General features: G+C 52.7%; 7 protein-coding genes and 1 non-coding gene across 8 annotated transcripts; 4 read left to right on the top strand and 4 right to left on the bottom strand.

Annotated features, from left to right (window-relative positions):
* Positions 1 to 3,953: 3,953 nt before the first annotated feature.
* On the top strand, positions 3,954 to 4,854 carry BDP81DRAFT_410438 (uncharacterized protein; the record flags this gene model as incomplete). Its single annotated transcript, XM_060589125.1, has 1 exon — positions 3,954 to 4,854. The coding sequence occupies one exon, from the start codon at positions 3,954 to 3,956 to the stop codon at positions 4,530 to 4,532; it is 579 nt and encodes a 192-aa protein (XP_060439775.1). The 3' UTR covers positions 4,533 to 4,854.
* Positions 4,855 to 5,075: 221 nt separating this feature from the next.
* BDP81DRAFT_438819 (glycoside hydrolase superfamily) lies at positions 5,076 to 7,220 on the top strand. Its single transcript, XM_060591353.1, has one exon. It carries the CDS (start codon positions 5,258 to 5,260, stop codon positions 6,734 to 6,736), a length of 1,479 nt encoding a protein of 492 aa, XP_060439774.1. The 5' UTR covers positions 5,076 to 5,257; the 3' UTR covers positions 6,737 to 7,220.
* On the bottom strand, positions 6,909 to 6,991 carry BDP81DRAFT_t324. The gene has a single exon. It is a non-coding gene; the product is annotated as a tRNA-Thr (tRNA).
* A 1,866-nt stretch (positions 7,221 to 9,086) lies between the features above and the next one.
* BDP81DRAFT_502782 (major facilitator superfamily domain-containing protein) lies at positions 9,087 to 10,526 on the top strand (the record flags this gene model as incomplete). Its single annotated transcript, XM_060595575.1, has 3 exons — positions 9,087 to 9,109; positions 9,194 to 9,911; positions 9,963 to 10,526. The coding sequence occupies 3 exons, from the start codon at positions 9,087 to 9,089 to the stop codon at positions 10,473 to 10,475; spliced, it is 1,254 nt and encodes a 417-aa protein (XP_060439773.1). The 3' UTR covers positions 10,476 to 10,526.
* Positions 10,527 to 10,817: 291 nt separating this feature from the next.
* On the bottom strand, positions 10,818 to 13,552 carry BDP81DRAFT_465098 (subtilase; the record flags this gene model as incomplete). Its single annotated transcript, XM_060594231.1, has 2 exons — positions 10,818 to 13,358; positions 13,436 to 13,552. 2 exons carry the CDS (start codon positions 13,550 to 13,552, stop codon positions 10,818 to 10,820), a joined length of 2,658 nt encoding a protein of 885 aa, XP_060439772.1.
* Positions 13,553 to 17,230: 3,678 nt separating this feature from the next.
* Positions 17,231 to 18,941, bottom strand: BDP81DRAFT_331487 (carboxylesterase; the record flags this gene model as incomplete). Its single annotated transcript, XM_060585511.1, has 2 exons — positions 17,231 to 18,496; positions 18,555 to 18,941. The coding sequence occupies 2 exons, from the start codon at positions 18,939 to 18,941 to the stop codon at positions 17,231 to 17,233; spliced, it is 1,653 nt and encodes a 550-aa protein (XP_060439771.1).
* A 169-nt stretch (positions 18,942 to 19,110) lies between these two features.
* On the bottom strand, positions 19,111 to 19,651 carry BDP81DRAFT_117351 (uncharacterized protein). The gene is made up of 2 exons (XM_060581556.1): positions 19,614 to 19,651; positions 19,111 to 19,537 (listed from the first exon to the last, which is right to left on the bottom strand). The coding sequence occupies exon 2, from the start codon at positions 19,512 to 19,514 to the stop codon at positions 19,281 to 19,283; it is 234 nt and encodes a 77-aa protein (XP_060439770.1). The 5' UTR covers positions 19,515 to 19,537; positions 19,614 to 19,651; the 3' UTR covers positions 19,111 to 19,280.
* A 119-nt stretch (positions 19,652 to 19,770) lies between these two features.
* BDP81DRAFT_438815 (bola-like protein) lies at positions 19,771 to 20,912 on the top strand. Its single transcript, XM_060591352.1, has one exon. The coding sequence runs from the start codon at positions 20,002 to 20,004 to the stop codon at positions 20,488 to 20,490; it is 489 nt and encodes a 162-aa protein (XP_060439769.1). The 5' UTR covers positions 19,771 to 20,001; the 3' UTR covers positions 20,491 to 20,912.
* Positions 20,913 to 21,015: the final 103 nt, after the last annotated feature.

The raw sequence follows: 21,015 nt of genomic DNA, 5'->3' as shown, positions 1-21,015 counted from the left end.
TTTCAGCGTCGAAAAACCTAGATAGATTCCAGCGTAGGTAGAGAAGCCGTCTGAGTTGCAGCCAATCTCCGTGTTGAAGACAATTTCTTCGATAATCAATTCTGTTAATAATCACTGTACGATGATGTGGTTCTAGTTAGTGCTCTATTCCTAGTTGAAGCGAGAGATCCCACGAAATGGAGCCGCCGGTGGGATCTTGACTAAACTCTTGGCAACACCTCATGAGGAAGTCATTGCCACGGGGTGACTCGAGTCACAATCCAAGCTTCAAAGAGCCTGAGAAAACAAAGTCGTCTCAGCCCTCCAAGAGCCTCTTAGGTGCAAGTCAAAGCGTTGACCCGAAAGTTCCGGATACTTCGTTCGGACCTGAAGGCTGCAGCTTGGCGGAACAAATCAACTCCGCCGGACTTTGAGCAAACAGAACAAGGATCAAACCAACGAGAAATTCGCCGAGAATGCGTATATCTTCACAACCTTTGGGTCTGAGATTAATTGCACATACATTATCGCCAATCAACGCTGGTTCAACACGACAATACCTGAGCAGGACGCACACCTTTCCTTCCTGAGTTCTTGAGTGGCGGTCCCACTCACGGACAGAACATTAACTACTAGCAAGACCGACCTCCTTTCCTAAGTACATAAACTGTCATTCCCAAGTTTCCAAATCAAACTGAACACCTTCTTAATCAGTGAACAGCTGGGTTTGGTAGTGTAGGTTTCACTTGGTGAGTTACTAAAATAAAGCTTGTTCTGGACATGCAATGGCCATAGCACGTAGAGCTTGGAGATTTATCCATACATGCAGCTAACTTTTACATTTATTGTTAAATTACTTGGTTGTTTCCTGGCATTCTATTAAATAGCAGAGCCTCCACATCCTATTACTGCCAGAGACCTAGAGGATACATGTACTATCAAGGGGTATCCTAAATAGGCCCCCTGTCACACTGCAATTGGATCATGCTAGTCCGTTACACAGTATATGGAGTTGCTTCTGGGTCGACTTCTTCGTCTCAACAGGAAACAAAAATCTCCGAGGCTGGGACCAGGAACATTATTAGTATTTTGTTTATACACTCACTCCTCTATTAAGCTTTCCTCATTGTGTATCCTGAATCGATTAAGATCAGATGCCACGGAGTAAAAGGACCGTCTTGTTTGGATCACTAATCAGGGGACACCTTGTCATGTCTAAATACATTCGCCGACAGAGCCCAAGACGTCTCTCCCGTGTCTCTCTGCTCCCATTCAGAACCCTCATAGGGATGGGTAATAGTCTTGTGTCCCTCAACTATAACTCCCTATTGTCAAGTACATTTAGGTAAATACCTATGATGCTTGGGGAACGCAAAGTATGATAATCTAAGGCCTTCAGTAAATGATTTCAAGGCCTCACCAATGCACGGACGGACATATTTAGCTTCCCTTGACCTGGTTCTTGGCACAGCCTATGAAGCTTTCGGTATACGCCGCAACCCCAGCTGTACATCCGTGGCAGCGTTGACTTTCAAGCGAAATCTGAGCCGTAGTTTGTCGTAGGCTCCATAGGCAAGGCCGAACTTTGAAGAAGTTGGCGTTCCCCTGAAATCTTCCTGAGCTTACAAGTTACGATCTTCTAATTTATAGTTCACGGTCTTCTCCGTTGGAAATGTGGCTGATATTGACCCATACTTTTGATGTTTAGCCTGTTGAGCTTGCAAAGAGACACAATTCCATGAGAATATTCTGTGTCAACGCCTGACCTTCTTATTTCGAGAAATCCAGGGGAAGCGGCTGGCTATAACCTATAAGGCTGCTGATGTCTACTTCGCCCCTCGGTTACCAGCAGAATTTCTCAGCACACATCATCCTCAACTCATCCTTTGCAGGCACGAGTACATGTACTTTACCTCAAGCTTTGTTCATCTTTCAGACTCAAAATGTCACCTCGAGCCTCACTTCTGCATCTTCTAGTGTCTTCGCCAGGATTTTTCAGCGCAACATCTTTCCAAGCACACTGGAAACGCGATGGAGATGTGGCGGTAAACGACAAATGGACGGATCATGACAAAGTCGTCCCCCTTGCGGAAGCACCTGGCTATGATCTCGATGGCGAGGTCCAGATGACTTTCAAGCCCTGATCCACTCTTGGCACAGACGTGTTCCATACGCAGCGGTTGACGCTGATGGTGCTGCCGGGTAAATGAAGCAACCTTTGGTTCTGCATATCCTAGAAAGCTAGGCAGATTGTTCAATACTTGCATGTACTGATGGTGATTGAATAATAGCGCTGGCTTGAAGCCGACAGGAAAGAGCGGCGGCGACTGCCGCGACTTGGGCCAAACCGGGCAGACTTACACGAGAATCGGAAAATCCCACGACCGGACGGGCATCATATCCCATCGAGTGCCACTTGACGCCATTTTCGCCAAGGGCGGGGTAGAGCCAATAAGAAGCTATAAATCTATTAAGTTAACCAATAGGGTTACAGTACCTCTATTGCCTATATATTCTGCGTATGCCAGAGGTACCAGCAATCCCCTTGGATACATAAGGGTACGTTGCAGTCTAAGCAGCCCTTCCTCGTGTACTTACGCTGCGTGAAGCTATTCCCAGATATCTCGCCTAGTGCCTTGCGGGCCCTTAATGCCCTTGTATTACTACAATAAGAACAAGGGGAATTGACCTTCCGTGACCCCTTTGTATGGTGTTCCCATGGGATAGAGGTATTCCTTTTATCTATAGCCCGTCTAGGCCGTGACCTCTGCCGCCCTTGTGCTAATGGTCCAAACTGCTGGATAAGCTGGGCTGCAAGCAGCTGACGCCAGCGGTAGTGGGTTTTCACCTTCTGCCACCTAGGGCTGCCCCATAGCTGCAGTAAGAAGCTATTCACAACTACCACTTCTAGTAGGAAATTCCAGGCAACTGACTGCCAGCCCCCTCGACGAATGGGGTGGCTATATTGATAATAGGACCTCATCTGGTCACTCGCATCAACCCCATTCATCTTGTGGTTGTATTCATCAATTGCCCTAGGGATTGGTAGGTCCTTGCGGACGTCTGGGCCAAAGACTTGCCGGGCAGCCCTCTTAGCAGTGGAATTCCCAGCTGGGCGACGGCGGCTGCGAACAACCTCCTCGCCGTTCTGGAAGACAGTTGATAGGAATAGTACAAGGGCATTATCCTTCCAGGTAAACTGGTTAACCTATTTACGAGTTAGCTAGGTAGGCTAGGCTAGGCTAGGCTGGGCTGGCTGGGCTGGAACTCAGCAGTATTAAATATCCGTAGTCGCCGGAGCAGTAGTTGGAATCTATTTCTAGAAATAAACCGCGTAAATAGGTAGATAGGATCCTCTCTTTGCTCTTGGGTTAACCAATAGGTTGATAATGTAGATTCCCTATGGATCCCTATATATAATAGGATCCTTAGGAAGAGGTAGGTCTCTTCTATTGAAGTCTGCCGCTATGAATTCACTCTAGACGTTCTAGCCCTAAGGCTAGACAACGGCATCGTATTTTTCTACTGGGCCTACTACTCCACGAGGCTCTACGGAACGCATTGGACGAAGAGATCCAGCGGGCTTGCCGGCAGCTGCTGTACTTCTTGGGCCCGGGCTGGCACGTCAAAGGGCCGGAAGGAGCCCGGAGGTCCATGCTCGGTAGCTGGAGGTTCGTGGGGCCGGACTGTTGCTGCGTCACAGCGTTCTGGCGTACAATCTGTATTACAGGCAGCAGTAAGGTCTTCTGGAAGGATCTCAACTACTATACAACTGCGTACGGAAGTAATAGAAGCATCGGAATCACTAGAAGACATCGCAGCATTAATCGAAATGGTAGTAATAGTGATGATACTAGGCAAAAGAGCATAGGGATGAGTGACGTATCGTCAAGTACCCCTTTAAATGCGGGGTAATGGTGGATACATAGTGGGTATTTCATGGTCTTGGCGAAAGTGCTGTCCATCAGCACCCGATGGGATACAGCTACTACCTACCCAAGGTCCAGGGAAATGATGAGCAGCACAAGCATCATTGGATCACAGCAGTTGTCTGGCTGGCTGTCGATAAGTGTTCTGATGATATCGCCAACTTCTCGCCCCGTGGTGTCGCGTACTCGACGAATCCACAAGGCGCTTTCGACACCACACACACCACCAATACCCTGTTCGTCAGTTGGGAGAACTCAGTAACAGCAACACGCCCTATTCTAGCTTACGACGCCGGAGTCCCTCTTTTGCCTTCTGCCAATGGCCCCGAAGGAGCCTTGAGCCCTCCCCTCGTCGCTTGGGATCGCCTTCCGGCGGCGGCGAAACAACAACTCGACGGCATCCGATATGAGCACACCAGAGTCCCCTTCAGCGATGCAAACTTCCAGGGGACTCTCGACTCTGCCTACAGCGGTACTTTCTTCACTGGCGTTGGTCCAGATGGTACAGATTGTGGTGATGATACACCTTCGCAGGATGAGATTGATCCCGATTTCGGAGAGCCGGTCCCTTCGTCGACTGCGGTGCCTGAGCCCGAGCCCGAAGCAACCGGTATTTCTAGGTGAAGAGTTGGACCAGTGAGGACATAAAGATGGAATTCAAGCCGTAAGCCATCTTGAAGGCAGAAGAGTGTACCAGTCTACCATTTCTTTATAGTGGCTACTTAATCAATACTGCCCGTACAATGGTGTTTCCAGGGTTTCGATGTCATCCATGGTTTCTTAGAAGGGTCCGTCTGTGTTACGGCCTGGACTTGCGGATGGAGCTTGAGAATGTTGTAGCCAGGTGTAGAATTCGCATGTGTGATGTCAATTATTGGGACAAATCATGATGTGAAAAGGACTCATGGAAATAGACAGATATCAGCAAGAAACAGTTTACCTTCTTTCAAGGAAATCCTCAGTTTCCCTATCTGTTCAATTCGCTTGTTCAGAAGTAAGTATGAACAAGGGTGGCCGCAAATCTCAAAGAGTCTCTCATTAGGTGTATGATACCCTGTCGGGGCTTAGTGGGTACCCCGCCATTGGGACCCTTCATCCGACCACCCGCTGTCGGGGGAGCTGTGACCGACATGGTTCCCTTCCGCGAATCATCGCCATCTCATCCCGCCGCAAGGATGCCCCTCTAGCGATATCCAACGATGCTGCATCTGCAGAATGATTGGAGCTATCAGCACATGATCGTGAGGTGGGGTTGACGGTCGTCGACGATCAGTGTATCGTAGAGATTTAATGTTTGATGGCTGACATAAAGTGAAATCGTGAGCATTCTCAAACATCTCCTGATTACGATGGCTTCCCAATTCAAGCTTGACGAGTCTCTCAAAGGCGCTCTGCCCTCGGACTTCACCTGGGGCTTTGCTACGGCTGCCGCCCAGGTCGAAGGTGCATGGAACAAGGACGGTAAAGGCGAGTCCATCTGGGACAAGTTTGCGCATACTCCAGGAAAGGTGAAAGATGGCAGCACAGGCGACGATGCCGTGCGCTCTTACGACCTCTACAAGACAGACGTTGCTCTCATGAAGAGATACGGCGTCAGCGGCTACCGCTTTTCTCTCTCATGGTCACGAATCATTCCCCTCGGCGGGAAAGATGACCCCGTCAATGAAGACGGCATCGCATACTACAACCGCCTCATCGATGAGTTGCTCGCGAATGGCATTACGCCCTACGTCACGCTCTTCCACTGGGACTCCCCGCAGACTCTCGAGGATCGGTACGGCGGCATGTTGGACAAGGAGAAATACACGCCCGACTTCGTCCGCTATGCTTGGGTATGCTTCGAGCGCTTCGGTGACCGAGTCAAAAACTGGATCACCTACAACGAACCCGGCGTCTACACCCTCGCGGGCTACGCTGCCGGGGTGCACGCCCCAGCCCGGTCCAGCTTCAGCGAGCTCAATGAGGAGGGCGACTCGTCGACCGAGCCCTTCATTGTTGCGCACACCGAGCTCATCTCTCACGCCTACGTGGCCGACATGTACAAGAAGGAGTTCAAGCCGACGCAAAAGGGCAAGATCATGATCACGCTGCACGGGAATTGGTCCGAGCCCTGGGACGCGTCGGACCCTCTCGACGTCGAAGCCGCGCAGCGGGCCCAGGAGTTCGAGATCGCGTGGTTCGCCGACCCGCTGTATAAGACGGGCGACTACCCGGAGTCCATGCGCGCGCAGCTCGGCGACAGATTGCCACGATTTACACCAGAGGAGAGCAAACTTGTGCTGGGCAGCTCTGAGGTCTACGGTATGAACTCGTACTCTGCCTTCTACGTCAAGCACCGCGACGGTCCAGCCGACATCAACGACCACAAAGGCAACATTGAGCAATTTGACGAGAATAAGGAGGGTGTACTGCGCGGGCCAATGAGTGATACCTACTGGCTGCGCACGACGCCGTGGGGATGGGCCAAGTTGCTGCGGTGGATCTGGAATCGGTACCATGTGCCCATCTACATCACGGAGAACGGGACAACGGCGCAGGGCGAGCATGACTGGAAGCCCAAGGGACCGGATGACATTCTCGAAGATCCTTTCCGGATTGACTTCTTCAAGAGCTACCTTACAGAGGTGGTCAAGGCTTCGCAAGAGGGTGTTGTCATCAAGTCTTACTTTGGATGGACGTTTACCGATAACTGGGAATGGGCGGCAGGGTTCTCGGACAGGTTCGGCGCGACATGGATCGACTTTGAGAGTCCTGAAAAGACACGCTACCCGAAGAGGTCAGCACTTTTTCTTGGAGACTTCTTCAAGCATCTGATTAGCAAAGACTGACTGAATGGGAAAATTGCTCATGTGGATCGGCAGATAGAATGCATCAAAATTGGTATTCTCGCCCAATCAGCACTTTGACAGGATCGACGAAACCTCCGTGACCTGGTTCCACGGACTTTTCGCGCGGGTTTACTTCAAAAGGAACGCTTCCGGTTTGAAATACCAAAAGATCTGCCTCGAGGGCGAATCGAACGCCCGATCTTCTCATTACGTAGATAATACGAGTGAGACGCTTTACCACTGAGCCACCAAGGCTAAACAGATCCATGTTATCTCCGGAGGACTAAGGTCTCATTATGCTAGCATAGAGCGCGCCTGGAAGTCACGATATCAACGCTGGATCATTGCGAATAAGGCTGTCTCCTATTTTAGCGCAAGAATTGGAGTTGACATCCAGAGAGAAAGTCAAATGGCATGTGGAGCAGCTAGGACATAATACAACCATCCTTGTCAGTCAGTTGAAGTCAAATCTCCAATTCGCTGACAAACAGCAATCAGCGTCGGCCAAGGATTCGAAGGTCAAAATGAACCAACAAATTTAAGATGGCTTTACAGGAAGATTGGCAAACTCGATACCAAAAGCAAATTGCTTGCAGCTGACACTACAACGCAGCTATGAACTTCGTCGTAGCCATTGGCTTTCTACCTGAGAATCAGCCATCTCGAATACCTACCTTACCTAAGTACGCAATACTGACAGATTTTCCACGAGCCAACAGGTATCACATCAGTTTATTTCATCCAGACTGAGGACACCAGGTTCGTCGGAAGGTACCGGTATGACTATGCCCCGGGCCGCTCGGCTCCAGCATGCGCTCTTGTCGGGGATAATTCCGGGTTTCGGAAAATCCGGCATCTGTATCCAAGCTGTGGTGAGCAGCGACAGCGATACTGTTGGTATTCCTTTCACAGGGAAGTTGGTTCTGGGGGTGACGAAGTATCAATATCTCTGTATTGATTGATTCTGCGTAAGGAGTAGAAGGGAGATTCCAACCGGAGATTGGGTGGGTAGTCGAGGTCTAATTGTACTCCCTCGAGGTGGCCCATGCTCTGCCCTTACTCGCGGCCGAATTGGACTTCCAATCCGACAGATACAGATAGCTCTTCCAAGTCAACTTGCTGGGATTACTGGAACTGTTGATATACGGACCAACTCGGAGAACTGACAGTCTTAATTATCCTTTAGGCTTGCCTCCGTCTTCTATATTGACATGCCCGGGTATCTGCTTTCTGATTACCTGACGGCGAAGAACACAAAGGAGTGTTTTCGCGAGCTGAAGTAGAGAAAAAATACACCCTTCCGAATGCTTGGCTCGAACTCGAGACCTCCAGATAAACCAGGAAGATTCTACCAAGAATTACTTTACATATTCGGATACATCTCGAAGGCAATTCCATTACGTGATGACACTGGCAATTACCAAAATTTCTATGATGAAAGATGCCAAACAACAGGCTATCCACGGCATTTTGTAGGACCGTGAGTCAACTTACATTGTTGCCATTTTTGGCTGTAATTCTATCGCTCGGCCATCGACTACAACGGATTCTTGGACCAGTAGTCAACATCTCGCCGCCAACCGAGGCCGGCTCTGCAACGGATGGGGAGGATTGGCATGTCGTACTACAGGTCCGCACGAAGAAGGGGCCGTACGCGATCCGCCGGTACAAGAGAGTTATCATCAAAACGCGTGCATAGCGGTAACTTTAATGATGCTAATTCACGATAAAAAAGATGCGTTGTGCTTAGACAGACGAATGAAACTCTTTCAATCAACGTTGAAGTTGTAACTCTAATCCTGATTCCTATGGTCTACGTCGTGGCCATCTTCGTCATTGCAGAGTCCTATTTGCTATTGGTGCTTTAAGGGCAGTTGCCCAGTCTGCCCTCAACTTCATCGAACTACGATTTCGTATGGCTTCAATGTTGACATCGAGCCCGATGACAAAGCGGGCATCAAGACACCTACTTATCTTCACCCCAGCTCTTTGTTGAAGATCCTGATAACTGCAATCAAGGGGCGATAAATCTTCCCCACAACCTCTACGTAACTCATGTCTCAGTCGGAAAAGTTGGTTCAATACCGGTGCAGCAAGCGGACGAAACCTTGTCCTGTGCGTTGTGCTACCTGAAGATAAACGCGGATATGAGTTCGAAAAAAAAATTACCGGCATCCGAGTATTCGCGAGATGGCTTGTGAGTCACCCAATCGTTTTACTCCTATTTCTTAAAGGTAATCGTCCAAATGCAGAGCAGTGTCTCTCCAAACTCGACATCATCAGACTTCGAACTCGTCCGTTGAAAGGCCGCTGCATGTTTTGGACCATCCGCTAAGCCAATCTCACCATCATGTCACATCCCGAGGAAAAGAAGTCATTTGGACTGCAACCGCCTCAACCACCAATACCCAGCCCTGAAGAAAATCCTCCATTCAATCACCCCAATTCGCAACATAGTTCGATCGTCGAGGAAGACGAAGAGGAATTCACATATCCGGATGGAGGCACCATCGCCTGGCTGCAAGTCCTAGCCTCTCACTTGATTAATCAAATCGCCTGGGGCTACCCCTCTTCCTACGGCGTCTACCAACTCTACTACACCACCATCCTCAACCTCCCCTCATCGCAGGCATCTTGGATAGGCTCAATCCAGATCTTTCTCACCTTTAGCATCTGCACGCTATCAGGCCGCCTTGCCGACGCTGGTTACACTCGCCAGGCAGTCATCGTCGGCCTGTTCATGGCCGTAATGGGCACATTCTTGACCAGTTTCTGCCACGCGTACTGGCAAATCTTCCTCGCCCAAGGTCTATGCACCGGACTCGGGATGGGCATCATGTTCATGCCGGGCATCACCATCGTCGGCTCGTACTTCAAGAGGCGGAAGACCTTAGCGCTTTCCATAGTGACCACTGGGACAGGCCTCGGCTCCGTCACGTTTCCCATCTTGCTGAATTATACAATGCCTCATGTTGGGTTTGCGTGGGCTGTTAGGTGTCAGGCCTTGATGATGCTGGTTCTTGGTGTTATTGCGATCGCGTTGATGAGGCCGCGCCTTGCGCCTAAGAGGCAAGGTCCTTTGATCGAGTGGGCCGCGTTTAGCGAACGATCGTATACGTGTTTCGCCCTTGGGAGCTTTTTCGTGTTCCTGTCTCTCTACTTCAGTCTCTTCTATGTGAGTTATGGATAATCCGGTTCTGGGAGTCACCAACTAACACATTGTTAGATGAATGTCTTTGCGCGTGAGGTCATCGGGTTGTCCTTTACTGAATCCGTCTCTCTGCTGCTAATTCTAAACTCATCGGGAATACCCAGTCGCGTTCTCTCCGGATTCATAGCTGGGCGCTATTTAGGTTCGATCAACATGTTCATCGTCAGCAACGTGGTTGTGAGCGGCATGTACTTTGCATGGATCGGAGTTCACACCAGTCCGGGGCTGTACGTCCTGAGTGTATTCTTCGGCATCGCAAACGGCTTTGTTCAAGGCGTCTTCACGCCGGCTCTGGCAAGTTTGACTGTAGACCCTACGAAGATGGGAGCACGCTTTGGTATGGTTGCGACAATTGTGGGTGTGGCTTCTTTGGCAGGGCCTCCAATCGCTGGGGCGATTCTTGACGTGTCGGATGGGAAGTATGTCTGGGCGCAGATCTGGGCGGCTGTGGTCACGTTGTTGGGCGTAGGAAGTCTTGTCGCTGCTAGAGTAGCGGCCGTTGGGAATGTGCTGAGAGCGAAGGTGTGAATGATCTTAAGTGAACATCAACGTAAAAGTACTTCTAGACTTGCATCATCCACCCTTAAGGGTGTTGACGATTCTCAAGCACTAAACTATGTCGTGGAAGATATCGGTGAGGTAGACCGTAGAGGCGGGTTTTGATCCTCTTAGATGCCGACTGAGAAACGTCAAAGACGAAAATGAACTGGAAAGAACACAGCTTAGGAAAAACTGGGAGACAGTAGCACCGTGGAAGAGGCGTGTTGGTTTATGAAGATATCAGACATTATTCCAGTCCTATGAACTTATTTACAAGAAGAAATGTCGCATAGACATGTGATGCTATCGTAGCACATATTCCACACTCTCCTAGTGTCTAGCAGAAACCGTCGCGTTCGCGGCACCGTAGACGATGCGGAAAGGCTCAGTCTCAGTGGTATCATACTCCTCAAGTTTCGTCGCGTCACCAAAGACACGCAGAGACTTGATGGCAAACTTGTACTTGCCAGCAGGGGCGTAGGTGCCGTCCTCGAGCTGGCCGTCAAAGTTGACGGCGAAGACACCGCGAGAGACGTACAGATAAGGGAAGGAGCGGGGCTGGCCGAGGGTCTTGATGCCCCAGACCTCGTGAGTGATGTTAGGGGGACAGGTGGTCAAGGGAACCAAATCGGCGCGGACAAAGGAGGAACCGAAGGCCATATTGACGGCGAGGGCGGGGAGGACGGCCTCGGTCTCGTTGGCGGTGCCCGGGGGAGGGAGAGTGTAGGTGTAGTTGCTGGGGACGGGCTCGTAGACCTCGTCCTTCGCGCTGGTGGAGGTGGTCATCAGGGCCTGGTCGAGGGTGACGTGGCTGTGGAGGCTGCCGGCGATGCCCTGGTAGGGAAGGGAGAGGCTGGTGCCATCGGAGCCGTTGAGGGCGATGAAACCGGACCAGACGGGGAGGCGGCCGGCCTCAAGGGTAGGAGGGGTGGGGGTGACCAGGACAGTGACCTCGCCGCCGGCAGGGACGGTAACCTTCTCCTCGCTGAAGGCAAGGGTGGCGTACTCGGAGGACAGCTCGTTGGGGAAGAGTGCGGGGAAAAGATCTCCAGCGGCCTCGAAGGTGTAGGCGGTGGCGGCACCGACGTTGCTCAGGTCATAGGACACGGACTCGGCGCCGGTGTTCTTGATGGTGAAGTTGAGCTCGGGGATGAAGTTGTCAGTGTCGTTGAAGGAAAGGCTGGAGTGGCTGAGAATGATAGTGGAGTAGGCGGCATCAAAGGCTTGGACGAGACCACCACCCTGCTGGGGAACGGGAGCAAGAAGCTCATCGGGGCCGGTTCCGTAGTTGAACTTGACGGGGTTGGCGTGGGCAGAGAGAAGGTTCTCAATGGTGGCGGGGTCCAGGGTCTTGCGGACATCGGCGATCAGAGCAACGATACCAGCGGTCTGGGGGCAAGACATGGAGGTACCAGAAAGGATGGCGTAGCTACCCAGGGCTCTGGGGTAGGTGGACAGGACGTTACCACCAACAGCACCGAACTGGGGCTTCTGGAGACCGTCCCAGTTGGGACCCCAAGAGCTGAAGCTGGAGATGGAACCACCAGTGGCGGTGTTGTTGGAGTTAATGAGTATCTGCTCAGCCTCCTTGGGGTCAGTCATGTGAAGGACGACGTCGGATCCAGCAGCGAGGGCGGTGAGCCAGACGGCGGCCTGGGCAGGGGTGGTCATGCCAATAGCCTCGAGACCCTCAACAGCAGCAGAGACGGAGCCAGCACCGGCGGCGTTGTTGTAAAGCATGACGTACTTGGCACCAGCGTTGACGGCGTTCTGGGCCTTGGTGACGAAAGTGCAAGTACCTCTGCGGACGAGCACGATCTTACCGCTGAGGTCGGGGGTGTCGGCAGGGTAAGCATCGCAGCCGAGGGCAGCGGTGGAGGTGGAGTCGGTGCTCGTGGCCCAGAGGGGGAGGTCGACGCCAGCCCAGTTCTGGGGTTCACCGGGGGTGTAGGAGAAGTTCTGGGACTCGCCGCCGGCAATGGTGAAGGAGTTCTCAATGAGAACGGCCGGGGTGTTGACATTGTCAAAGGAGGCGATGGCGGTGACGTGCTTACCGCTGGCGGCGGTAGAGGCAAAGAAGATACCCTGGTCACCAGAGTTACCGGCAGAGACTGTGCAAGGGACACCAGCCTCAACGATTCTTGAGACGGTAGCGGCCCAGGGCTCGTCAGTCCAGCCAGAGGGACCACCGATGGAAGCGGTGATGATGTCGCTGCCCTCCTCGTAGGCGCGGTTGTAAGCGGCAATGAGGATGTCGTTGCTGACCTGGCCCTCGCATCCGAAGACCTTGTAAGCACCGAGGGTCACACCGGGAGCAGTACCGGTGAATCCAAAGGGGTTGCTCTGAGCGGCAATGATACCAGCAACGTGGGTTCCGTGACCACCGCAATCCATGGGATCGTTGTCGGGGAAGTGCTCGTTGAAGCCATCGTAGGCGTCACCGACGAAGTCGGTTCCGTAGCTGACGAGACAGTCGGCGCCGAAGCAGCCGCCGAGGGCGGGGTGAAGGTAGTCGATACCCGTGTCAATGACGGCGACCTTGATGCCCTTGCCGGAAACACCTTTGGCGTGAAGCTGATCGACCTGGGTCATGACGTGGGTCGAGAAGGTATCCTCGCCCTCCTGACGCTTCTTGAGGTCGATGTAGTCGCGACCCTGCTGGCCGGTCCAAACAACCTCGGGCGTGGGGATGCCGTAGGTCCTCACAGGCCAAATGTTCTTGACCGAAGCGAGCTGGCCGAGCTTGGCGGCCTTCTGGTCGGCAGTGTCGAGGTTCTTGAACTGGATAGAAGCGCCCTTGAAAAGAGAGTAGGTGAGATTCAAACGAGTGATGGCATCGGTCTCGGCCTCTGCGTAGAACTCGGAGGCATCCTGTAGAAAAAAGTTAGGTTAGCAACTTTACTCCACCACGGCATAGGCCAGTGCTGCTGTGGGAGCTATTGACATACCTGGCCATCCTCCAACTCGACGATGAAGGCACCGGCAACGGTCTTGGGTGACGGAGCCTTGGCGTGGACGGCGGAAGCCGCCGCAAGGAGCGGCAGCAAGAGACTGCTTCTGACCATTGTGTGTTTGGCTGACGGATGACTTGCGGGAGACCGGAGCTGGTGAGAAAGGAATCACCTCATGAGCGCGGCGCGCCAGGGGTCCAGCTTTATAAGTGCCATGAGTGTGTCCTTCATACGGGGAGGAGGGAAATTGTTCGCTCGGCTCGGCCCAACTCTCAAGGCAAACCCCCCGTCTTGCGGGGGTCCAGGACGGCGAGACTGGGCTTGTCGTTGTCGTCATGAAAGGAACTGGGAGCACCATTTCGGGCCAGCACGCTTGCTCGCCCAGGCAGGTGGAGAGAAACATCGCGCGGAAGGAATATGCGAGCATGCAAAGACGCGGTGACAGTGTGGCACGCGATAGTGCTCGGGAGCCAGGGGTGAAGGTCGAGGTGTGGGATGGGATGGGATCATGGGTCAGGGGGAAGCAGCACGCTGCACAAGCGAACGGGACCAGGGAAATAAGAAATTGCACGCCGCTTGTTGCCTCGAGCTTCAGAGGTCAATCTGCAGCTCATTCACCGCGTGGACAAGTTATGGCCTGTAAGGAAAAAGGAGCGTCTCGACCGAACGTCGATCAACATATGAGAAGCTGCTTTTCGAGCTGCCTTGTTGAGGCTTCGTAGTGGGAGGGAGCTTAGCCGGGGTTGATTAATTGAACAATGTCATTGGAGGTCTTTTTGAACGGTCAATTTGCTCAGATGGCCTTCCTATCTGGGTAAGGGCCTCCGCATGTCGTTGGGTGAGGGACCGCGAGAGTTGACGGAGGGGAGGCCCTGGCCAACCGTGGTCGCCATGGATCATGAACATGGGCATGGTCAGGGGTGGCTTGGTTAGGGGCACTTATATTTTACCAGCATCCCCCCCGTTTGGTGGCGAGACGGCCCTCCTCGGGCTCGCTTCTAATAGACTCAGCGTTGGAGCTATCGCGAAAGGGTGATTGGCAGAGGGCGGGAGATCGGATTTGAGGCATTGGTGACGGCTCCATATTGCTATTGTTGCTGCAAATGCCGTACACCTGATGAGGCCGGCAACAAAGGAAAGGAAGACATGTTGCTCAATGTCAGTGGCTCGTACAGAGATTGCTGGACGAGGGCCCGCTCCTATCAGGATTCAGCAAGACAACATCCGCAACGTTATCAAGACATTACACTTGCCGCTCTGCGATAAACATGTCAACATGATACAGTGAACATGACACGGGAGTTGCAGCTCCCACATTCCCTCAAAGACACGCTGCCATCCGTCTTGCGTGCATCGCCGGCTTCCCCAGACCATGGAGCCAAGAGGCCAAGAAGTCAAGGCACTCCTACTGCCGTGGTAGCAGTGCATCTCAGGCTCGTTGTTTGTTGGTGTGTTCCTGAATTTGCACTCGTGCGATGTGGAGCGCCGGGCCCGCGATGTGCTCAGGCACGCGTGCGGTACCACGGCAGCATCCACGCGGGGACGGGCATCCCGGCTGCATGGTGGGTTCTGAGGCGATTGCGTTGGATGTTGTTATAGGCACGTCAGTATCGGCTTCTGGAGTTCTGTGCTCAGCTGCTGCCCTTCGGCATGCCCTTCGGCATACGGGTTCTGCTCAGTTGAGAAAAAGGTAGCGTCCGTTGGCCGGAGGTGAATCCGTAATGAGGGAAAAGGAGCTTGGAAGGCTAAACGACTCAGATTGAGTATGTTCCTTTTGGGCAGGAGACTCGGAGACTCTGCTGGGTAGAGGACCTTTTGCTAGTCATTATCGCCAAGTCGTCCCGCCCACATACGATATCCCCGCATACATACAGGGCAGAGTCAAAAGTGGCGGACAACAAAGTGTCTGAATGGGCGAGGGCGTAAGGATACAGGCGAGGACGCAAGAGTTAGACTCTCCCGAAAACACTAACAAGGCCTGACATCTTTCGTCCCATCATCCATGGCTTCTCGTCCTTCTGGGCCTCCATCCTGTTCACCTGCCGAAAAGTCGATAACGCGGTGGCCAGGCCCCGGCCCTAGACCGGACGCAAAGGTTCGCGGGATGCGGGCGGCGGTGCGACGCTGCGACGCTGCGACGCTGCATGTTCGCTGCTGCGCCGTATGGCTAGCTGGGCGAATTCGCAGACGGCAGAAGTAGCTTCGGCGCTCAACTGCCTTGTCTCAGTTCAGAACGCAAGATATCACTTCAAGTCTGCAATTACGTATCGGACCGTCTCAGCAGGAAACTATACTCGAGTCTCTCCGAGTTCTCTGCATCTCTGGGGGCACAACATGGTAGAGTTGGAACATTGAAATGCCCTGAAGTGGAAGCCTGAAGACGCAAAACCACATAGTAAACCGCGGGCCTGTGTTGATACGCCCGGACCAACGCCCACAGAACAATGGCTCCTTTCGCCTATAGCCCAAAGGAGTTGTGTCCCGGCTAGGCTACTAAGGCGATCTGGGAAGCTCGGGAAGAGGCCGCGGGGATCTCCCCCACCTAATCTGTCCTCGTTAAACTTTTGAGTCTTCGTATTCTGGGCGAGAGACTGGGTCCAGCTGAAAATGAGAGAACTTTTGACATGCACTTCTTCTCAGGGTTCGACCGTTCGGCTGACGGAGAACCTGGAAACGGCGAAGCATTGCACGATTCAGTTACGTTTTTGGTATTGACTGCGAATCAACGGAGAGGTTACAGTTAGATGGGCAACTGGAGCGGCTCATCAGACTGTAGACCCCGCTTACTTGAACCTAAAAATTGCGAATAAATGATTACTGACTCTCGTCCTGCTGGGGATGACCTGGACACATATCTTCCAGGCGGCCTGCACTGCTGTAGGGGTCTCTAATGTGAATAGAACATTGGCAAACACAAATGCGTTTAACCTTACTATGGCGCCGAACTCTGTTCATGGTTGATTCAACAACATGCATCGTCATGCAGCAGACTACACGTAATAAGGTACCCAATGGGTTTTGTGCTCTTCAGAAAGACCTGAAGACGTTCTTATTAGGCCAACTAACTTCCGCATTCAATCACTATTTTTGCGTGGATAGAGTCGCATCCTCAGTTTACCGAGAGAAGTCTGGTAAATATGAAAATACACAAAGCGACCTTCGCGAATCTGGCTTCGATTTCCGATTACTCATAAAGAGGAATTACCTAGTCGTGGGCATCTCACCTGCGGCAATATATTGTTATCGTATCGCGATACACAACAGATGTTGATACTGTGCGACTTTTGTCAAACATCGAATCAGCTATGCAAGTGCCGGCACTAAGGTAGGTAATCGAGCAAACAACTCTTCTTCACCGAAACGGGAGATACTCGCGACTCTTGGTCAACGCTGTTGTCTTCAGATGCACGCCAATGCTTTCGCCGGACCATCATCCCAATTGTTCGGGTGCAATAGGGTTGTACCTTACAGATCGTCGAATGCGACCGTCGCAGTCCGCCCCGGAAAGAGGGGGGAGGGTCGACGGGCGGCTGGGCGGTGACCGGGCTCCATGGACCATGGCAAGAGTCGCCCTGTCTTCTTGGCCCAACGGCGAGGGCGGAAGATCGAGGCAGTCTCCACTAGTACGAAAAGAAGTATGTGGGCAAGATGAGTATCCGTAGCACACCGTGATTAACTAACATTGCTTATTGCTGTATCATCTATGTACACTGTACGCTGGACGATGCCGGCTACCCATCTGCGGTCTGATGCTAGACAAGCCCTCGGGAGTTCCAGACGCAAACCAGTCTATCATGCAAGAAGCTCCCTCGCAACCTCGTAGGTGTTGATGAAGTCTATACCCTCCTTTCTCCATGTATCATCCTCCACATAGCTCTTGGATGCGTTCAACACCAAGTTCTTGGGAGCGCTCAAGTCATACTTGGGCCAATACGGCAACAGCGACGTGCCATTCGTAAACATCCCATTGCTACCAGCCTTCGGGTTCGGGTCTGTCTCATAGACGAACCGCACATAAGCCTCCCCGATGGCGCGGGCGAAGCGCACGTGGCTGTCATACTGCGGCGACGGCCCGAGCAGGCCGGAAATGTTCTGGAAGCTGTAGGCAACGTTGTCAAAGTGCCGCACACCCTCAATCTGCTTGCGGTTCCAGAGCAGCTGGTCGAAGCGGTAGCTGTACACGGGCTGCGAGACGGCATAGAGCTCGCACATCTTTCGGCGGCCCGAGATCATGACGAGGTCACCGCCGATGGAGGCGCCCCGCCGCCACTGCAGGCCGTATTCCGGGTACACGGAGCAGTTCGTGATGGAGAGCGGCGGCTGAGTGCAGGGGTCGTTGGGGTATAGCTCAAAGAGCTTCCGGATCGTAGGCGGGGAGAGGGCGTAAGAGCGCCACCAGGTGAAGCCGTTGAAGAGGTCCGTTTCGGTATTTGGCTTCGGGCTGTTGGGGTTGAAGTTGATGCCCTCGTCGCTGTTGGCGCCTGTTAAAAGAGGCACCTTGTTGAACTTGCCCTCGCGGATCAGTTGGCTCGGGTAGCCCGTCAGGAAGTCCCCGTCAATCATCGGGTTCCACACCTGACTGGGGTTTCCTGCAAAGAGTTGCGTCTGGCTGAGGCTGCGAAGGCAAGCCAACTGGTCTTTGGCGGTCCAACAGCCGACGCTGCGCGTAAGGTTCTCGACAGGTGCGTTGTAGTAAGCCAAGTCCTGCACCTGGGCGCCCGTTGGCCCACCACTCTCGAGGATTGCGGCGCGGTAGAGGCCGTCGTCCCGGCCGTCGTAGCTAAACATATGGTAGGCGATGCTCTGGGCCCCGGCACTTTCGCCCCAGATCGTCACCCGGTCCGGGTCTCCACCAAAGGCCGCGATGTTCTCCTGTATCCACCGGAGCGCCAACCTCTGGTCAAGCAGACCCGCGTTGGCGGAGCCTTCGGCTAGGATCTGGGGTGTTTGGAGGAAGCCATACATGTTCAGACGGTAGTTCATGGCGACGCTGATGATGGGTTGGCCCATGTCCTGGCTGACTTTAATAATGCCTGAGAGGTTGTATTGAGGGTCGGCCTGCGTTGCATCCAGGTCAGTCTCAATACTTGATGTTCCAGGGTAGATATCATCTTACAATTGACCCAGTGTATAAACCACCGCCAAAGACCCAAACGAGAACCGGAAGCGGCTTCTCGGGTTTTCCAGCTGGACGAACAACATTGAGGGTCAAGCAATCCTCAGACATGTTGAAGGTCCCTCTGAGCTGCATACAGCTGTAGCCTTGTTCCGTGGCATCTTTCGTCCCTTCGAAGGAAGTGTTGAGACTTTGAGGCCACTTGTAGCGGAGCTGCCCGACTGGAGGTTGCGCAAAAGGGACACCGAGAAAGGCATCTTGGTCCCACTCAACAAGATGCCGGCCTTGATAAGTGCCATTGAGAACCTGGGCTGTAGGCTCTTGAGCTGCCACGGCCTGGAGGAAGCATGCCGCAGCTGCGGAAAACAAAAATGACAACCGCGCCATAAGAATAAGAAGGAGATTCAAGCTGCTGTTCTTCGCTGTTGCTCCTTCCCTCTCTTTTCCACTCGGCGTCCCCTTTCCTCTATGTACCACTTTTTATACGCCCTTCCAGCGTAGCATCGAAGCTCGCTGTCCCCCTGATGCGTTCATCGCGTTCCTCACGTTCATTGCCATACCGCTTGGAAAAGTGTTGCCGGCCGGGGCCCTGACACGCTTGATTGGAGGAATTTGACAAAAACCGCAAGAGAACCTCGTCGCCTCTAATCTCTAGTGTCGGACTTAGCAGCTTTTATGACCTGGGGTAAATCATTGGAGAAGAATGCGGGGAGATGCGGGGAGACGCTATTGATGGCCCTGGGTCCTGGGGTAAGCCGGACGGGGTGATCTCGAACTAGGAGAATTTGCCGGGGTGATTTGGCGGATGAGGTGAGAGATGCGGCATGGCTGGCAGATTGGAGATGCAGAGATAATTTTCCCGCCGTCTAGAGTGGCCTGTACTAGCAGGGACATCTGCATGTGAAGCAGGAGAGCTGAGGGTGATGATGTAGCCCATGGTGGTTGAAGGTGTCGTCGCATTAGCCCCTTAAAATTTCCAGTCCCTGTGATCCATGTTAGCCATTTTGTGACTTTGATGAGATGGCCGGGAGATTTTTTTTTTTTTTTTGGCTTACGCACTTAGTGAGTCAGGTTGCTTGTTGACGGGAAAGGTGTGAAGCTCAAGTGAGTGACATGTGAGAGACATGTGAGTGAATGTGCTGGATGAGAGTGAATCTCACTTGTTTCTCACTGAGCCACTCATCTCACTCCACCACCGTGTGAGCGGATTCACACTGTAAGCCCAACACTGTCTCCGGCTAAATCCCGGCAGCTCACCAATTCCTTGTTGACGTCAACAGCCGTGAGCTTAGAAATTCCGAATTGAAGCTTCCCACCAAAAACTCTCCGAATTATTTTGGTTTCTCAATTTGACTGCGACAGCCCCAAGCGACTCAATTTGAAGCTATCGCCAACATCCTTCAATCGCAAACCGAATCTTCACTACCTCAAACAATACCTAGTCAACATGTTCTGCAGAGCGTGCCGTCGCGCAATTGCGCTCCCCAAACCCACTTCGAACGCCATCATTGCCAAAGCTCCCCTCTCAAGTCTCTCGATCCCAACAAGAAGCTACACTCTTCGATCTACTCCTACAAACCCATCAGTCAAGAGATCTGTCCTCTCGATCCGGTCATCACCTCAAATCAATCTCCGATCGAGCTCCAAGCGCTCCTACTCCTCCGCGACCGAGACCCCGACAGCCCTCGAGAAGCCCGACCACCTCGACGATGCCGAGTCAACGATATGGGATAAGCTGACCGCCGAGTTCGCGCCTTCAGAGCTCATCGTCCAAGACGTTTCGGGCGGATGCGGTTCCATGTACGCTATCGACATCACGTCGGCTAAGTTCAAGGGCGCCAACATGCTGAAGCAGCAGCGCATGGTCAATGCCGTCTTGGGCGATATGATGAAGCAGTGGCACGGTGTCCAGCTGCGCACAAAGGCGCCTCAATGAGGATACCACGAAATGATCTGGCCAATCGCGGCGACGAAAACGACTGTACTATAGAAGAAAGTGTACCGATAACGACCAACACTCGACGGAGCAATCCCAACACGCGGACGTCGAAGGCTGAAGTAAAGAAACATAAGGAAGGCCGTTCCATCAAGTTACGGACGGAAGTTGTATGCTACTATGCTTTTAATCTGGACAACACCAAGTTTACTTCTTACAACAATTCTAATCACTCGAGCTATCGCGATCCATCTATGTGTTTCCCCGGTGCAGGCTTCCAGGTCATTGAGGTCGCCGCAAAAGTTAGACCGAACTCGTCTTTGCCTCAAGCTGTTTCTCAACCACCACAAACTTTGTCGCAATGTTTGCTGCTATCATTCTTATCCTGCCTTATCACCCTGTTACTTCCCCTGCTCCAGCCAATAATACCTCCTCTATTACTCCTCCATCTCGTGTCTGTGGGCCTGTTATGGGTCGTCGAAAAAGTCTAGCTATCAGTACGGAGTCCACCCTTGGCATCAAGTC

Source organism: Colletotrichum phormii, assembly GCF_030913505.1.
Source record: "Colletotrichum phormii strain CBS 102054 chromosome Unknown BDP81scaffold_27, whole genome shotgun sequence".
Lineage (NCBI taxonomy): Eukaryota > Fungi > Ascomycota > Sordariomycetes > Glomerellales > Glomerellaceae > Colletotrichum > Colletotrichum phormii.
This window is presented reverse-complemented; position numbering and strand designations above follow the sequence as displayed.